We start from the raw sequence: 19,097 nt of genomic DNA on the forward strand, positions 1-19,097 counted from the left end.
TGAGCAGTCCCACTTACAAAATAAAAAGCAGCAAGAGCAGGTATATCAGCTCCGATTAACAAAGGATGGTACAGGTGGGTTAGCACCCAAAGCACACATCTGGGAAGAAAATGAGCAGGGCTGAATCGTGTGTTCTAAAACCACATTTTAGCTGAAATAATTTAATACTGTTTTACAGAAGTGCTTGTTTATGAAACAAATCCTCTTGGTTGAAGAGGCTTTAGTGCCCATTCATTTGGGATGGTTTGATTGGAGGTAGACCTATAAACATTGGACAGAGAGCCTAGGGAGAGATGAAGTGGATGGGGTGGATACGCCTCTATTCCCCTTCAGATCAATTGCTCCCCTTCCTGCACTCAGGTTAACACATCTCCAACAGGAGACATCAGTCTCACATACCATAGGCTTGATTTTTACAGCCTTTATTTATGAGAGTAAGAGGTCAGAGCCTCTGTTTTGCAACTGTTGTGCTGCCTACTGCCCCACAGATCTGATATTACGCTCATATGTGCTATTTATATACATTTCTCTGGAAGACTACAATAGGGGCCTTTGTTTGAAAGAGGCATTCAACAGTCTGGTACCTAAGTTCTCTGGCAAGTTGCCTGGGAAGGAATGGCTCAATGTTATAGAGCTAGAGGACACTGTAATACATTTATGAAGTAAGTGATGCTCTCCTTGTACTGTGTAAACAAGTATTATACTTGCACAGAGTAATAATGGGTTTCTCATCACTGTTAACAGCATGATTCTAGTAATTAAGCCAAATAAGCCCAGTAAATGATGCAGCAATGGTAGGCTCCAACAAAGAATAGTCAATTTAAATAATTAACCAGTCTTTATGGTATGACCATCTTCATGTCACAGCAAAGTTGTTGTGCGGTGGATAACATTACAAAGAAGAAGAAAAAAAAACCCTGTTTAATTTTTAAACTAAAACGAGCTCATCTTACTGTTTATGTAGGCGTCTAACAAAAATTAAAAATAAGCTTACTCCTGAGGCAATAAGCCATGGTTACTTTAAAAATATTGAGAGTTGCCAAATTTTTGTAATCAATATGAATGATGTTCTTGGTTTACAAATGAAGATACAATTGACAGGAATGTCTCCTGTGTATATTTTTCTTTCAGAATCACGGGGCGGAGGAGGAGGAGGGAGAGGGGGTTGCATTTTTATTTTTATATTTTAAAGGTTTTAACTCAGCTTGGCTTAGAAGCTTTAAAACTTCACACCTGAACAAAGGTCATTTAGCTCCAGCTGGACAGGAAGAGTTGCATGTGAATTGGGGCTTCCCCAAATGAAGGAGGAGGTGATGCTGGGAAAAAAAAGTGGATGCAGAAGCTGCTCTAGAGAATGAGGAATAAAGCTAGATTGCCAATCTCTAGTTTGTGTGTATATTTTGTCTTAAATTTGTTTAAAGATTTGCAGAGTAATTACTAGGCAGCCTGCGATCACAAATCATCTAACAAGATGGCACTGGAAACATTCAGAGCAACAGGCTAATGAGAACCGATAACGAAAGCCCCCAAAGTCGGTTCAAAACACTGGAGATATTAGACCTCAGGAATTCCTAAACTCCATCCTAGCCATAGCCCAAGGGCACTTAGCGCATCTTTTCTTTTAAGAGGGGAAGAGAAGCAGCCTGCAGGTGGGGCAGCCGCCAATTCAAGTCGTCTGAGAAGGGGGCTGGTTTGAAGCATGAACCCAGGGCCTGAGCTGGTCAGGCAGTCGAGCCCCGAGATCCATGGGGAGAGGGGCTCCTGGGTAACATCTGAGCTAGGGATAAGCAACTCCGGTGGTTTGTGGAAGGGACTAAGAGGAGGCAAGGAGGTCCCCAGCTAGCCCAAATGAAGAAAGGGGCCAGAAAGCCCAGAGACCGGCAGCCCAGGAGGGGGTGCCAGCAGGGCCAGGGATCCCATAGGTCTCACTGGCCCAAGAGCAGGGCCAGGGCCCAGAGATAAGCTGAAGACTGGTGGGGCCAGGGGAGCCCAGGAGTCTCGACTGGCCTAGCAGCAGGGCCAGGGCTCAGGCCCAGAGAGAGAAGCCAAAGACTGGAAGTCACAGCCAGAGACTAAGGGGGTGAAGGAGCCTGCAGCCCAAGAGGGGTGAGGACTGGGGCTGAGAGCCTATAGCTCAGGCGGGGCACATGGCAACTGGCATAAGCATCATTTGCAAGATGTGTGTGTGGTGTAAAGGGCAGTCGGAGCCATGTAGTTAGCCCTTAATGCAAGTGGAAGGGGAGGTTGCCCAAAAGAGAGCAAAGTTGATAAGAGCTGAGGGGGCTCCAGGGGCCTTACAGCCACCCACGCAGCAGGACCCTTTTACACTAAGGAATGCCAAGTTTTAGAATACAGTTGGTTAACAACCATTTCGGAGGCCTATTGTACCATAGGACAATAAACCGTGACCGAAGAGGAAATCTGAATGTGAGTGTGCCTGTGCCAGTGTGTGTGCACACGAGAAAGTCAATGAAAGGGATATAGAAAACGGCTCCAATTCCATCCACTGCCTAAGCCATTAGGAAGCAAAAAAGCCAAGGTAAATTAGTATTGAAACTTACTTTGGAGACCAGTAAAGCTGTTTGGAACAGATCTACTTGAAGAGTTTTATTCCAATATTTCATTCATTAGGAAGCGTATAGCTATGCAGTAACAAGAGACAAACTATAAGTCTGTCTCCCTGCTTTTACCAATGCTATGTTACAGAGTATCATAACATTTTGGATATTGTTTCTTGTGATGGTGACTGAGAGTTTAAATTGGGAACTTCGGGGATATTTAATGACCAGATTTAATGGCCCAGAAAATTCCTTCTAGTCTTGTGTGTCCCTAAGAAATCTGCTGTTTCTATACCAGGTTGATTACAGGCATATGATAACTGCAGGCACAAATATATCTGAGTGCAGAATCCAACCCTACATATTTCAATAATTTGAGAAGAGATGAACGAAGTAAAAAAAATCTTAAAAAAAAAAATTAATTCCCTTGGTATTTGGAGGGTAGTTTCAATTCACAGAAATATTTTAAAGAAATAATTAAAAACATTGAAAGCTCCGTTACATGAAGGAAGGTCAGCATGAAGTGCTGATTAACTCTAAAACCAAGGGTCAGGAACAGACGAGTCATGATCTTCCTATCATGTTATGTCACTTCTTATATAGGCAAGAGCTCTCTTACCGAACAATGCTGGAACATAGATGTATACTCCTGTAGTACCCCCTGCTGACCAAACATGATATTGAAGAATATACAGAAAGGGGGCAGTTTAGTCTCAGAATAAATCAGAAACCAGATTGCATTTTTGAAAAGGTAATCATTTATCTTTCACTTGAATCAGTCCAACTGAGACCCAATAACATGCATTTGGGATGTAGTCGCTTTTTAAAAAGGGAAAAAAATAACTTAGGAGGATGTAAGTGCCCATTTTCACCATTACATCATTTCTCACAAGAAAGTTCTCATTTAAACTGATGCTGGAATTTCAAATCTTGTTAAATGTATCGGTGGTAAAGGATGACAATTGCTATCTGAAAGATCAGAATGAATGCTAAGGATTTGAGTGTTATTGGATTTGGGCAATCGCTTACATGGGAACTAAGGGGCACATCTCTGGGCACCTCTACATGTGCTCCTAAAGCAGCTCTGGGTGCTTTTAATTAGCGATCTGCGCTAAGCACTTGTGTGTCATGTCAGTGGTGCAGTGCGTCCACGCACTGAGAAAATGGCAGTGGGGTGCTTTGAACTAAAGCACATAGAACATGTTTTATTTCAAAGTGCACTGCTGCCATCTTCTCAGTGAGGAGACGTGGTGCACCGCTGATGCACGTGATGCGCGAGCCTGCCAGAGCATGTCAATTTATGTGCTCCAGCAGACTTGACTGAATCTGATCCGATGTGCTGGATTTCCAATGCATCGGACGGAGCAGGCTCCTGCATGTAAGTGCCCAATATGTGTACTTTAATGGGCATTACTCTATTTTAATACACATTACAGTCACAAAAACATGCTCTTTCACTAATGCGCATTAAAATAGACTAATGAACATTTTCTAATACTTCACCATGGAGGTACTAGATTTAATGCACATTACCTAAAGCGGATTACTGAATGCGTAGATGTGCCCAAGATGAGACACAAATAATTAAAGGTAGGTGCAAAGGTTCCTTATTATAAAACTCTTTATAAGAGATGGGACAAATCTAAAAGCTTGTGCGCCTGCCTCTCCTGCAAGGCTCACTTTGTGAGAGTATTTATCGAGGGCTAACGCATGATACATCTCAAGTTATACCTCATGGAACATCTAAATTTTCCTTTCTATTTGTGAGTCCGTAAATCAATTTCTTTATCCACCGATGAGTGAAACACACACCCACGCCCTTATAGCACCCCCTACAGCAATAGCTGATACAAAAAATAATCTATTAGGAATGCACTTAGTGTGATTTACCAGCAAGGGAAGAGGCTGAATGATAATCATATGTTTGCTGGCTCTTAATGATTATGGGCAGTATAGGAACCAATGAACTAAGGCATTAACCAAATGCTCATTTCTGTTAAGGAAACAAGACATATAATTTTTATTTTTACTGACATACAATAAATATAATACAGAACAAAAACATCACACCAATTGTATTACACAAGCTGTTCATTAGAATACATAATATTTTCTTTTCATTAGCCCTTTTATAGGGTTTTGGTATTGGATATTATAAAAAATTCCAATTTAAATCTGTCAACACAACAATCTTTTCTCATTTTCATCATTATATATTTCATATAATCATACATACTTTGATTGTTTAAAAATATATAAGCAGTGTTTGAAATTCCTAATATATGCCTATACTTCTTAGACCTCTACTCATACCATCCAAATTCCAAAATAATTAATTGTTTAATCTGATTTTAATTTTTGTGGTTTAAAAAATACAACACTATGCTATTTAATTTAACTGATGTCCCTCAGAAAATGAAGCAACAGACAAAGGAAGTCCCTGTTAAAGCCAGTATTTACTCATAAAAAGTAAAGGCAAGGATCTAGTCTCTGCTTCACCAGCATGGAATCTGGACTAAATGGGGAGCATAATTTGGTAATCAAGCAAGGAACTGGAGGTACAGTTCCCATAGGAGACATACATCTTTATGTCAATTTCTAGTGCCATCCTGCTGCTTTCTTGGTTTTAAATCACTGCGTCAAGTCAGTATAATATTTTTCTCTCCATGCATATATTCATCACTGACTGGAAATCAGATAAAAATGCTACATTTCTGTTTATCAAAAATAGATCAAGGTTTAAAACACTTTGAAACTAGGATTTATTTAAGTGCAAATGCAATATGCATCAGTGACCAGCAATTGAGGCTCTAGTCTCACTAAGGAAAGTGTGTTACAAAGTTATGTTGACACAAAAATATTTCATAGAAGATGTGTACCTAGAACTTCTGTGCTTTTGAAACATCTGAATAATTAGGAACCTCTAAACACTTCATACAAACAATGCACAGTATCTTCATCACTTCAATCTAGTGGTTTTGCAACACTCAAGAGTGGCTGTCTGCTTTAAGTCTTGCTTCTCAAATCATTTCAAGATGCAGAGAGCTCAATTTTATTACAACATTTTAATGCCATAATCTGCAGCAAAAAATTTCCAGTTCAAAATTATGGGTTTTGATTATCTTTAAATTCTAAAAGATTTGAAAAGGTTAGTTAGCCACCTATCACTAAAAAAAATAAAAAAGGCTAAAGAAAAATGTTTTGGAAATAAGCTCACCTTTTACATCTCTACCTCAAGCTATCAAACCTAAAGTCACTACCAGGAATCACTTGGCTATCACGAGCCAGTGCTAAAATCAGATTTACCTTAAGTTCAACATGGAAGTCAACAAAAGGTTGATTAAGTGACTATGTTTAATGTAAGTTTGTTTAAACTGCCTCTCCCAATTTGGTATTGACTTTTAAACCTAAATGCACAGGACATTTACCAGCAATCGGATCACAGTTTTATCTATCAGGTCGCTTTAAAACTGAATCAAAATTACTTAGCATGTGCATAGTCTAATCAAAGTACTTCCAAGCCTTTCACAATTTGCAACTAAACAATTAAGATTCAAAGGCCAGATTTCAACATTATTACTCAGTTAACTCTAGAGCATTCACTGAACTTGTACCCACATTCTGTGTTAAATAAGTTTCCAATGTCAAATGGAGAGGGGTCTATTAACCCAGGATACGGTTATTGCCAAGTTAACAGCAAGCATTCCTAATTACAACTGTTGTTTTAATGAGTTCTCCTCCTCTCACCATTTTGCAGCTAAAAGATGTTTGACAAAGTTGTGATCTGTCCAATGAATTTTTAAAACTTATTTTTACCTTAAAAAAAAAAAAATGAAACCCCTTGCCTGGTGTAAGACTGGATTCCTTTTCCCCCTTCTATTTCTGTATGTAGAAGACAGGAGAAAAAATAATTTTATCATTTAATTTTTTTAACAATTACTCATTAGGCAAGGCAAATCTCCCTCTGAAACAATACATCAGGTTTATAAGGGCAGTGATAAAAAGGATGGAGCAATTGGGAAGAGTGGCCATGTTTATTGTCAAGAGCTGTAAAATGTTAGGCTGTAACTGATGAGCATGTAGGGATTTGCATATTATACACTTAGTGCTAGGCTAGCTGCCCTCAGCATGGGACTAGGTATTTTTATAACGGAACAACATCAAATTGTGCATCAATAACCATACAAACATCCCTGCATCATATTTACTCTGTGGGATATTCACATCTTTGCGGAGCATTCCCAGCCAAAATGCTCAAGGTGCACAGCAACAAAAATAACAAAACAAAAAACAAACAAAACCCACCAATAATATAAAACAAAAATTCATTTTTTTTTAAAACACAGAAAGAAGTACAGCAATTGTAAGGAAGATAATAAATGAACAACTAATAGTTGCCTTTCTACACAAACCTTTTTTGGAGAAGAAGAAAATGATTGCTTTTAAAGGCTCACTGGATTTTTTTTACTGCATTAAGTCCCATTAACTGATACCATGCAATATTTTAATAAAGAATATTCCAAAGGTAAACCGCACGTGGAAATACTATACAGAAAGAAAGATCAAAATGATTGAGATAGCCTTTCAGTTCGTCTTTGGCAGACGTTACTTAAATCAGTTACTTAGACCATGTTACTTAGATGCGATTAAGACCAGTTAATTGTATCTTATAGTGTTGCCTGGCCACAAATTCAGGTGATTAATGGCACAACAAAACGCAAAGAAAGCCACAAAATTTATTACAAAAAAATGTGTAATAAAATTTGTGGCTGATTTCAAATGGCAGATGAATGTGTGGCCAGGTGGACCACACTGGGGCTCTAATGGCCTCCAGTGTGGTCCCTGCTAGTTACTGATCAGCTGATCAGGGCCTGGCCCTGGGGGAATCAAACCGGCTCAGTCAGTCTCTAGAGCCAGCTGACAATCACACTTTTAACCAAATGTGTGTCAGCAGCCAGTAGGTCTGACTAGCCATGGAATGGCTCCTAAAAACTTCAGTAGGCTTTAGATCAAATCTTAAGTTAGCTCAGGAAGTAACTCTGCTAAGAAAAAATACTGAATGGTCTGTCCTTTGCAAAATTTCATTTATATTAAGGAATATATTGGTGTTAGTACTTAGATACTAGCACTCCACTCCGGAATCAGGGATTCTGCTTCAGTTATGTCTTAGGTTAGATTAGAATACCCTGAATATTAGCATCACTATATTATCACTGGTACAGAGGTAGCTGGGGGGGGAAGGTTGGAAATCAGCATGGTCCTATTAACTGCTATGTTATCCTGTGCAGATGATGTAAGGTACAACCATGCAGATAAACCACATGAAGTATAAATCTATGTATGCAGCTGTTTTTCTGAAAGGAAATTAAATATGAAAGCTATGATATTAAAGAGCTGAATGAAACTTACAAATGACTGCCATTTTGTTTTTAAATCACCCCATTTGGTATAAGTAATCACTTTGTGCTCTGTAGAAAATCATTTCCGTTTCTCTTAGAGATAATGCCATGAGACATTTTATATACAGCACAAAGAACTAGTAGTGGTACTTCAGCAGAAAGTTGGGAGGCAAGAGAAACTGAACACACTCCCACACTCCACCTGCCACACCCTGCCAGGAAATATTAGGAGATAAAGCTTTGGCTGCAACTCCCCCTCCCCAGTAAAATATAAAACACCCAACCTAACAAATAGCAGAGGCAACATATATTATGGTATACAGATCTTTTTTTAAAAAATGGTAATATCGTAAGGGTTTACACTGGGATAAAAAATATGAATACAGTGTAGTCCTATCACTCAGCACTGCACTAGAAACCTTAACTCCTAACATTAACTTACTGCCTTTTAATTTTATTTAGAGTCACTGAAGCAATAAGAAATCAGTTAAGAGTCTGTCTTCCTGAGGCTACTTCAATGCTAAATTAGACTTTGCATGCATAAATTCACCTTGCATCCAACCAGTTTTCTAATCCTTTCTCTTCTTGTAACTTAAAATAGGCTCACTGCAATTCACTTGTTTCTCCAAGACAGATGTCTCTTTTAAATAGGGATCAAAAATTGCAAAATTCAACATAATCAGCATTTTCTTTCAAAAAATTATAAATATGGAGCCAGGTGTCACAAAGTCGTCACTCTGACACCTTAATTAAAGCAATTACTACAGTAAACAGCAATACCTAGGCACAGTTGGGATAAGCAAAAGACAGAATGGCAATTACAATGGCATAAGGCAAGGAAAATCAATCATCAGACTCTCTTTTCTTGCCTGGTATGTTAGAGAGGTATGCAATGCAAACAGTTACAGCTACATGCAATGCATACAAGCAGCACAGTGTCAAGTATCACATGCCCAACATGTGCAATACTGTATTTTCAGCCTTCACTTTAAAATGCCCTTGGGCATTTTAAAGGATGTGGTCACTGAAGACACCAGTCCAGCGAAGTATTGAATCATGTGTGTGACACTACATCGGGGTTACTCAGGTGCTTGAGATCACACGTGTTTAACTGCTTTGCACTGCAGACACAAGCAGTAAGAAGTTAATGCAATTTTCTGTATTTAATGGATCAAGCTGAATGTAACAAAAACTGGATTGCAAAGCACTGTATTATAGAGATCACAAGACTCTCACCAGACTCCTAAATTCTAGGACTCATTTTGTGACATTTTAGAAAATAACTCATATGTAAAAACATCTTCATGTATAGAAAAGATGATAATTATTTAGCTGCCTCATAAGGATGTTACAAAAATTAGTTAATTGCTAGGCAGAGCTTATACACGTGGCATTCTTTTTCTATTATGTAGGCATATATGGGAATCACTGCTCTTCACGTGTGCAATAGCATTCAAAGTAATGCTCAGTTCAAAAGTTAGAAGATTAGGATCCATTAAGTGTATGCACTTCCCACAGGAAATAAGTCAGAATCAAGACATTCCAATTAAAGTAAAACAGAACATTGTCCAGTTATGCCAGCACACAATGAGGATGCAAAATTTAAACAAGAGAATTCTTTCACATTACTGTAACAAGAAACTGATTCCAGTTGCATGTCATGTAAAAAATATTCAGCCTGTCACCACTATATCAGAGGTACCTGAGATTCAAAGCTAAATCTCTTGTGCATTTTCCAAGCACCTATTATAGAAAGCTACAAGATTTACATTTCTAACAAGACAGTATATTTATAAAAGGTGTTCTTGTACTAAAAATCACAAGTTGATATAGAAAAAGTCTCATCACATTCTATTAAATGCAGGTGCGATGTAACATGTCATAACATAGCCTCAGTAATTAATACTGTAATGTATAGCTCTTGTAACTTAGGGGCACCATTGTTTAAAAAAACCTAAGGCCTTCCAGGAATAATTTATTTTATATTTTACATACCACTCCCAATAGCTCAATCAAAATATTTATGAAGTCACATCAGGTATTTAACACTTTTCCTTTCTTTCTTTCCTTTTTCTTTTTTTAAATAACGGCACTAAGAATTCTAGAACAATTAATTTTATTATTTTAAAGAAAAAGAATCAGTGAGGAGGTGGCAGCATTTGAATTGTTTGGTTAAACACACAGTGTTATTTTAACCTTTTTAGGGTGCTCAGAGAGAGAGATTTTCCTCTGCACATCAATGTTATTTTTTTCCCAAAACGAAGTACATCTCTACTCAACTTAATATTGATGTGTGTGTGTCCGGGGGAGGAGGGAGCGAGGAAGGGATTTGATGATTGACTGTATTTTCAATTATATCTTGTAGAGTTAAATATGGGTTCTGGTTGACTGTTATACCTACAGTTCAATACTACTCTGGGTCAGTAATCAATCTGAAAAGCAAACATTAGTATTCTCCCTAAAATACTGCAAGACACCTGTTTGAAAGCAAAATTAGCCTTGCCAAGCTTATCTCTGCAGATGCCACAATTCTTCCTGTCTAGTTGCTATGGAGAACATAATTTAGTGTTGGCATTAACTAAGCTAGCTTGATAAAAGCCAAATCTCAATGGAGGATCAAAACATTATTTAAGGAAATAACTATTAGTATTCCACAGCCAGTATGTCTTAATGGCTTGTCTGAGCCTGCAGAAAGTATGTAGCTCACATACTCTGAAATTGTCATGCTTCCTAAAAACATTTTTACTCTTATCAAAATTCTTTTCTTGCCAAACAGCCACAATTCTACTGAAGGTCAACTATTAAGAGTCCAAAATAGCATTTCAAGTTCCTTTCTGCTTGGAGACGCTGGGTAACTGAAGCAGTCAACAACTGGACATATACTTATGGGCTTCTCATCTAGTCCAGATACTTTATTAATTTTAATGTATAGCATCAGTATTTCTTTCCAGGGTTTATATCCACTGGCAAAAGTTGTACTATTTTACTTTTCTAAATACAGCAATGACAATCTACAGTCCTATTGAAAACATTAATTCATTTATCACATTTCAACAAACAGAGCAGCGTGGCAGTAGGTTGGAAGACTTGAGCCATACAAAAATAGCCATTACACAATAATTTCATTATTAAATTAGGCATCTCTGACTTTAAATTACTTATCAGATTGTGGTTGAGAGGAGTCAGTAATTACAAAATTTAGAAGTCTACTGGATGCTTTCCAGAAATAGAAAGCTCATTCAGAGTTCTCAATATTAAATAATTTGGACTATTAAAGCCATTTAAAAATAGATTGATTCTATACTATGAACTTTCATTTAGAAGATAAGAATATATTAAGTGCCATACCGGGTCAGGCCAAGAGTCCACCTAGCCCCGAATTCTGTCACTGACAGTGGCAGTAGTGACTTCAAGTACCTGACCAACTATGCTTATAGTAATGATAAATAGATAACCTTTTTATACTAAAACTAAAAGTTTCAGTTTGTTAGGTCATAATAAATTTTTAAACATGAGCACCCACTGTGTTACAAGTATTCTTAAAACAGGATAAGACAATACATGTAGTGTTTGAGAACCTTACAAAGATCCTGCTCCAATAACTTGCAAAGAATGCATTTATTCAATAAATTAAAATATTTTCTCTATTTTCTTGTATTTATATTCAAATAGGGTTTGCACAACATAAAAAAAAAGTTAATCCGTACCTACTACAGGTAACTTATGCATTTAGCTTTTCATATGAAAGCCTGTAAGAAATGACAACCTGCAGATTTGTTTATGATTCACTTTAAAAGTATTTTTTTAAAAATAATTTGTCCAGCATTTAACAAAAATGTGAAAGCTTAAGGAAAAAGAAAAAAAAAATGTCACCAGAACAGCAGTCACTTCCTTGATTATGTCAAGTAATTTCACCAGTTGAGTTCTCTAAGGCAGGCTGGTTGTTCAAATGGATTAGAATTTTCTACGGCCATAGGTGATATGCATGTAATCAAGTTGTTCATTTATAAAACGGATGAAAACAAGCACGTATGAAGAAAAAATGGTTTTGAGTTTCAAAAGAACTGAAACATTTACACTACAAATTCAGAATAGGCACTGAAAAATGATTCCTTAGGTGTTTTCCAGGAGATTGTCTCTTCGCTGATCATCATTCCATCTTTAAACTAAGAAAAAGAAATGGAAACATAAACAAGTCAATTTTTATGCATTTTTTGATCCTACAAACCTTTTATATATTTTTCCAGGCAGGGCATTAAACACATTTAATGGACACTGGCTACACACAGAGGCATAACTGGTAAGGCTTGCACCCTGGGCAGCTGCTATGGGAGGAGACATCGCTGCAGGTGGTGGTGGGGAAGCCTGTGCTGACCCCTTGGCTGCTGCCTGTGCCTACACTTTCCCTCAAAGGAGCTGTACCTCTGAAGCAGCATGGGACTGCCAAAGCCGATGGAGGAATTGGGGAAACACGCTGCCAGGTGCCTCACCAACTGCAAGAAACTTCTATTCCCACTTCATGGAGCCAAACCCTTGAGCCAGCCCCAGCCTTCTGCCCCCAAAGTGCTACAAAATCTCACTGTCAATGGCAAGGGACAAATGTAGATTTGGGAGCACAATAGGTCAGCACCAGGGACACATGCCCTGGCTGCTTAACCCAAAGTTACACTATTATTTACACAATATGTTGAAAAACACATTGCAAATTTATTGAGATATTTTTCTTCCAAGGCCAAGCAGGCAATGTAACAACACAGAAATCAAATTTTGTCAGATGTTTCACTTCTGGTTTTATTATCCCTGCAAAATTCTACAACATTTTCTTGTCAGGAAAGGTAGTTTACCTTCTTTCAAAGAATAATAAACTTTATTCATTAGAAGTTTGGTAAAACGGTGGAAAATTATAATATACTTCACTGGTAAATTTCAATGACATTTTGAAAAGTTTTAGATCATGTAAATGAGAGGTCTGGGATAGAACAATTAAAGCTACTTAAGAAAACATTAACAAGTGCAGTTTATTTTTTAAAACCGTATGAAATATTTAGAACAAAGCTGAAATGTGCTACATACAGTTAAAGAGTACAGTTTAAATCTCTTAGTTTGTGGTACAAAACTCCGTATTAAAACACTGTTCGTAACTACAAATTCAGAAAAAGGAACTCCACATTATGCTTAGCTTATTATTAAATATTTAAAAAAATGTACTTATGGCAGAATAACCTTAAAACACTTATGGAAAGCACCAACAAACTCAAAAGGATAAAAAAAAAATTGCCCTGGTATTGTCATTGTGTAGAATCTGAACTTTCATTATGCCCTTTGAAGTTCACTTGCTGAACATACCTCTTGTTTATGAGCAACAGTTATCTCCATCCTCTTGAGAAACACTATGCATAGGGATGAGACTTTCACATTGTTCACTTTCCTCTGGTGTTCTTAAAGAGATAAAATATTCATGTTATAACTGAAAAAAAATGAAAATTGCCCTAAGTTTTAAAATAGACATGAATGGATGGTAACACTTGAGTTGCATTTATCTCAGCAACTCAACGTTCTATAATTAAGAAGTCGGTCATAATAAAAAGCAATGAAATAGCCATTTTGTATTATAGCAGGGGTTTCAAATGTATGGTCCATGGGGCTCCTGCAGGGGCTGTGACTGGCAGCAGAGAAAGCAAGTGGCAGTGGCAGTACACATGTGGTGAACTGAACCTACAAAGTAGATGAGGGACCTGCATGGATTCACACCACCATCACTCACCCTACCACTGAAATCTTGGGTGTGGAGCCCTGTTATGGACTCCTTTTGGCAGCAGTGGGGTTAGTAACAGTGGTATTAACACACATGGCTCCCTGAGTGGACACAGTGGCTTAGGCTGCTGGAGGCATTAATGCTGCCACTGCTAGCCCTGCTGCCAGAGGTGGGTCTGGATCTGGCCAGAGGGCCAAATGAGCTTGATACCTGGTATTTAGGAAATATCGCAGGAACAATACAATTTTACTTTTGCCTAATTTAAGTGGTTGTCACTGCAGAAAAAAACTGAATATAATATGGGTTTTTTTTAAATGTATTCTTCTTTCATTGGACAGCATTGCATTCCACAGGTTAGTGAGTGGAAATATGGTAAATGACCATGTAAATTCTTTAATATTTTCCTTGAGATGACCTGAAAGAAGGAAAGATACTGAAAAAAGAAACAGGAAACAACACTATGATTTATGAAAGAGAAAGAAGAAAGGAAAATTACCTCTGAATTCGATGCTTTCGACAGATGAAGGCAAAAATCCTTCTAATTCCCACCATCACTGGATCCCAGTTGTTATAATGGCATAACAGAGTTGCAATGAAAAAAGAAAAAAATACAGGGATTGCCCCTGCAAAAAATAACCAGGAAAACTGCACCTGGATTTTAAACATGGAAGTTATTAAATCAATATATCAAAACAATATTTTTCACATTTTTTGACAAATGCAATAAAAGTAAACTAGTTAAGAAGAGTGCATATTTAGTATTGTCACAGGTATCACTTACATCAAAACTGTAAAGACTTGCATTTAATAGAACCTTTTGGAGCTGCAATAACATCAGCCTATGCATTTACTTTTCCTATGAGGTACAAAGGTCTTAAAGAGAGTCTATTTGAGAATTTTGAGTTGGTTTTATTTCTTTTGGAGTTGGAAAAAAAATTGCAATTTTTCTTAAGTTATCTGTAACAATTTCTATAGGCATTACAATTCCTATGGGCAAGAATATAAACATAAAGGCTTTATCCAAGTGTAGTGACTCCACTGTGATATAGATTAAAACAAAACCTGATATTTTTCAAAATGAAGGCTGTATTTTATAAGTTTAACATAAGTAAGAAATTGCCCCAGACTCCCTCTAACTACATACAACTAAACAATAAAAAGCTCTGAACTGGCAAAGATTTGTATACATGCTTAAAATTTATGCACCGTGAATACTCTCAATAAGTCAATGTGTCTAATGGGCATCAGTCTTTATAGTCTGGCCTTTATATTTGAACATAGTATGCTTTCAGACCTTTGAGATAAATAGCCTATGGGTCAAACCTAGCAATGTAGTCTCTGGTGGAAACCCCAAATGAACTTACTGCATCTAGCTTTCAAAATAAAACTTCTGCTGAAGTTACTTATCTAGTAAGCAGAGAAACACTGACCACTTTGAAAAAAGCCTCCTACTCTCTTTGCCTTTATAGCTGGCTTCTCCCAAAGCAAAAGTCATTTCAAATGCTGACAAGAACGGTGAACATTTTATATAGGTATCAAGAAATGTGTAAGAGTGCATCAGTGCATATTTACAGCACTTCCCATTGTTGCTTGGTCAAAATTGCTTTAAGCCTATGCTAAGGAAGGGCAGATTCTGAGCTCAGTTGCAAAACCTTTGAATACAGGCTGTGTATAGACACTCAGGTAGGTTAAGGGGAGGTTAGATAGAGTTAAAAATAGCTACCTGATCTAAGGTAAGTTGGGATGGAGGGGCTAAGGGAGGGTTGAGGTGGTCTAGAGGGGCAGGGTTGGAGTCCTAGAGGGTTTGGCGTAACCAGGGAGGCTCACAGGGTCGACAGGAGGGGATGGGGGGGCCTCTCTCCCCAACCCCTCTGGGACCAGGGGCTTCTTTTAGACCTCCCATTTCCCCCTCCCAGACAAACAACCCCCATGGTGAACCTCCCTTCACCATCCTTCCCATCCCTCCCCTGGGACTTACTTCTTTGCCTCCCAGCATCAGCAAATGCTGATAAATCAGCACCAGGAGCAGCTTGTGGGCTGCGGGATTTGGTGGGCTGGGGGTGGTGGGGAAGCTGGCTGACCTACAGAGGGACGCTGTATGTCTGGGAAGGGGCTAAAAAACAGTCCAGTGCCAAGAAAGAGGTAGGAAAAGCACAGCCCTGAGGCTGGTGCCAATGGCTGGGCTTTTCCAGCCCCAGGGCTGTGCTGGGAACTGTACAGAAGTCTGGAACACTTAGATCAGTCTAAAAAAATGGCCAACTCAATCTAAATTAGACTACCTCGGAGATAGGGTTAACTTAGATCAGGCTAGCCATTTTCCAACCAGTCTAACCTTCCTGGAATTTCTGTATAGTTTACCCTCAGATTGACTTTACTACGGACCTAAGTGTAAGATCCGTACCTGGGTGAACTAAGTTAGAATATCTGGTGACCATTTTTAACATGATCTAACCTCCCTGAATGTCTGTATGCACCCACCGAGTAAAGTAAAAGTAGCCAAACCCTTATGCAAATGCAACTCGGAATTAAAATTTAAAACAGAAAAAAGCAGAATTATGGTTCTCATCTTAACACTGCCACACTATACATTTAATGTACACTTTAACATACATTTAACATTCATTTAAAAGTTGATAGCAATTTGATAGCAATTAACCTAGGCAAGGTTCTTAGTTGCCAAAAATGAGCAGGCAAGTTATACAACTGTAGGAATGTCCAAGTGAATTGGCACTAAGCTACACCTCCACTCCAACTACACTGGAATTTGAGACTCATTGTTCAGCTGAAATGTATTTTAGTGTGAATTTTTCAGTCTTGCTTTTACAAAACCCAGTATTGCAGATCAGTGCAAACACCAACATTCCTATTTTAAAAAGATATTTTCAGAGACTTGGGCTTCAATTTAAAAATACCACTTGCCATTTTGGAAGACAGTATCCATAGAAAGTATGGATGGTCAGAACAAGGAAGTTCTAATTTTATCAGCTATTTGATTGGTCGTAGACCAAATAAAGCACATGAAAAAGGAAGAACAATTGAAAAATTATAAGAAATTCTTCTTCCTGGGTGGAAATAAGAAGAATAGCAAGTGTATATGCTATTTTTCTTATTAACAAGTGTTTTTTACTTGCTGAAACTTTTTTTAAAGTATAAAACACTTGTTAACCATAAGCATGGCTCCCCCTTGTGGAAAGAAAACACAGTCTTCTACAGTGACTAAAACAGAAAGCATAATAAGATTTTAACAAAATAGTATAGACACTTCATTAGTATACATCTAAATCTAAGATAATTGGAATGCTTAAGCTCCAATAGTGACTCTAGCAGAAGCTTTACCTTAAGAAATATTGAAGGAATTAAGTGAACTAGAGCTAGAAAAAGGTAAGCAAATAATTACAGCAAATTTGATATTTTGCGTCTTAAGCATGCATGTGACTTTCTAATGCGTTGCTAATACAATAACAAATCAAAGCCTAAAATGTCATTTTAGTTATGCAATTTACATAATTACTATACAATTATAAGCTATAAAATACTGTTCTGACAGAAACTACTTCAAAAAAGCACTGAATACACTAAGTATTCAAAGTATTAATCATGTCAGGGAGATTGTTATGTAGTCACCCTATCATTTTGAGGGCTCTGTGGAATAAGCTCCCCCAGAGAGCTTAGCAAAAGCAATAACTATACAAGCAAAGCTGAAGAGAAAAGTTTTCTCTACCAATTTAGCTGATTGAGACCTGGGCAGGTTTGAGGTATGAGGTAGAAAAGAGCTAGTAATGGCCTTGGGCCAAAGACATGCCTTGAAAACCAACCTTCCCAGAAGAGCCTGCCCAGATATGCATCCAATACAAGTAAATGTGTTTGAAGAAATCAAGGGATTTAAGTAAAGCAACAAGAGATATGATTCCTCATTTTCTATGTCTAGAAGCCAATCCTTTTCTCTCTTAAGGATACAACTTGAAATAGCAGTCTTTTCTTTTCTGCCTATGAGCAGGGGGGCTGGCCCTGATGATCTCACGAGGTCCCTTTCAGCCTCTAAATTCTACAAATCTATGACTCTAGCTTCCCTGGGGATTCCTGCCTTACCCGGCTGTACCCAGAACAACTCAGCTGTAGAAGGCATCCACAGAAACTAGCAAGGTTTGTACCCTGGGGAGTTTGTGGTGGGTGGAAAAGGGGGTAAAAAGAGAAGAGGTGCTGCTGAGGGTTGGGGGTAGGAGAAGCAGGAGTCTTACCTGCTGCTACTGCAATAGCGTGGTCTACCTGTCCTGGTTGTTGGTGCTACAGCAACAGCACTGACTCTCCAGAGTTGGAGGGAAGGTTCCCTGGCTACATCCTGTTCCCTCCCACCCCCAGTTAAACTACTGGGTATCAGATGGTAAAAGAGGAAAGAATTTAGACACTTTCAGCAGTCAGCCAGCCATAGCTAAAGCTACTAAAAAAAGAAGACAGGCAAAACTAAAGGTGATAGTAATCTGGATGGCAGATGACACCTAGACACCTATGGGGACAAAAAGAAAAAGCTAGGAAGTGTGTAATTGAAGTAGAAAAGCAAAGGAGAAGCAGGAGAGAGAGAAACCAACACTGCTACCACCTTCTGAGTAGCAGAGTGCACGGTTGGGGGGGAGGCAGGAGAGGGCTGTCAGAACAAGCACAATCATAAAGGCAGACTAAAGGAAGCAGCTGCAGCAGTTTTCAGTAAGGGCGAGGAGACAGTAGGAGGTAAAAGAAAAGGACGTTACTGATTTTACTGTAGATGGGACAGGAAAGCCAAAAGAAGCAGGTATAAGACCAGAAGGAAAAGAAAGGGAGAGATGGAAAAAGTAGCAGGGATGGAGAAGGTGGGAGGGGGAAAACAGTAGTAGATGATACAGAGGAGCAGGATTAGAACAGATTTTGCTAGCAGCTAGCAACAGAATGTAAAGGGAGGTAAAGATTTATGAAAAGAGGAAACAAGGTTAAAAGCAAATAGAAATGATAGGAGTCTAGGAAGTTAGATGAATTATTAAATGCGTTGGGCTTCTTAATAACAACTCAAACATCTAACAGAGATTAAAGGTGCTCAGATAATAGTGAGGAGTGTCATAAAAATAATTACATACTGTTGCCTCTACATTAGGATACACAGCATCTCCCATCTAACAGTACTTTAAAGCTGTCTCTGCCATTTCATCTGTCTCAATAGTTGCAAGCATTTTGCATTTGTACCCGCATAGAATAAGTTTGATTCATTTAAAGGACTGAGCTGCAAGTCTATTTTAGCTAATAGTTCAGAAAAGAAACTGTTACTTTTTGGGAATGAATTATGAAAGAGAACCCTTGTCTAACCAACTATTTCTATAGCTAAATGTAAACAAACTACCTCAAAGTGGAACAAAAAAC

The 19,097-nt window shown here is 38.2% G+C and overlaps 1 protein-coding gene across 1 annotated transcript in view; it reads right to left on the bottom strand.

Annotated features, from left to right (window-relative positions):
- Window positions 1-4,548: 4,548 nt before the first annotated feature.
- The window catches only part of SLC35F5 (solute carrier family 35 member F5), a 43,471-nt gene continuing 28,922 nt past the window's right edge, over window positions 4,549-19,097 (bottom strand). The window contains exons 13-15 of the mRNA XM_014599511.3: window positions 14,209-14,363; window positions 13,304-13,395; window positions 4,549-12,123 (exon numbers count right to left, since the gene is read on the bottom strand). Coding sequence (XP_014454997.1) covers window positions 13,311-13,395; window positions 14,209-14,363 — 240 coding nt within the window. The 3' untranslated portion in view covers window positions 4,549-12,123; window positions 13,304-13,310. The remainder of the gene's footprint in view (window positions 12,124-13,303; window positions 13,396-14,208; window positions 14,364-19,097) is intronic.

Source organism: Alligator mississippiensis, chromosome 4 (assembly GCF_030867095.1).
Source record: "Alligator mississippiensis isolate rAllMis1 chromosome 4, rAllMis1, whole genome shotgun sequence".
NCBI classification, from domain to species: Eukaryota; Metazoa; Chordata; order Crocodylia; family Alligatoridae; genus Alligator; species Alligator mississippiensis.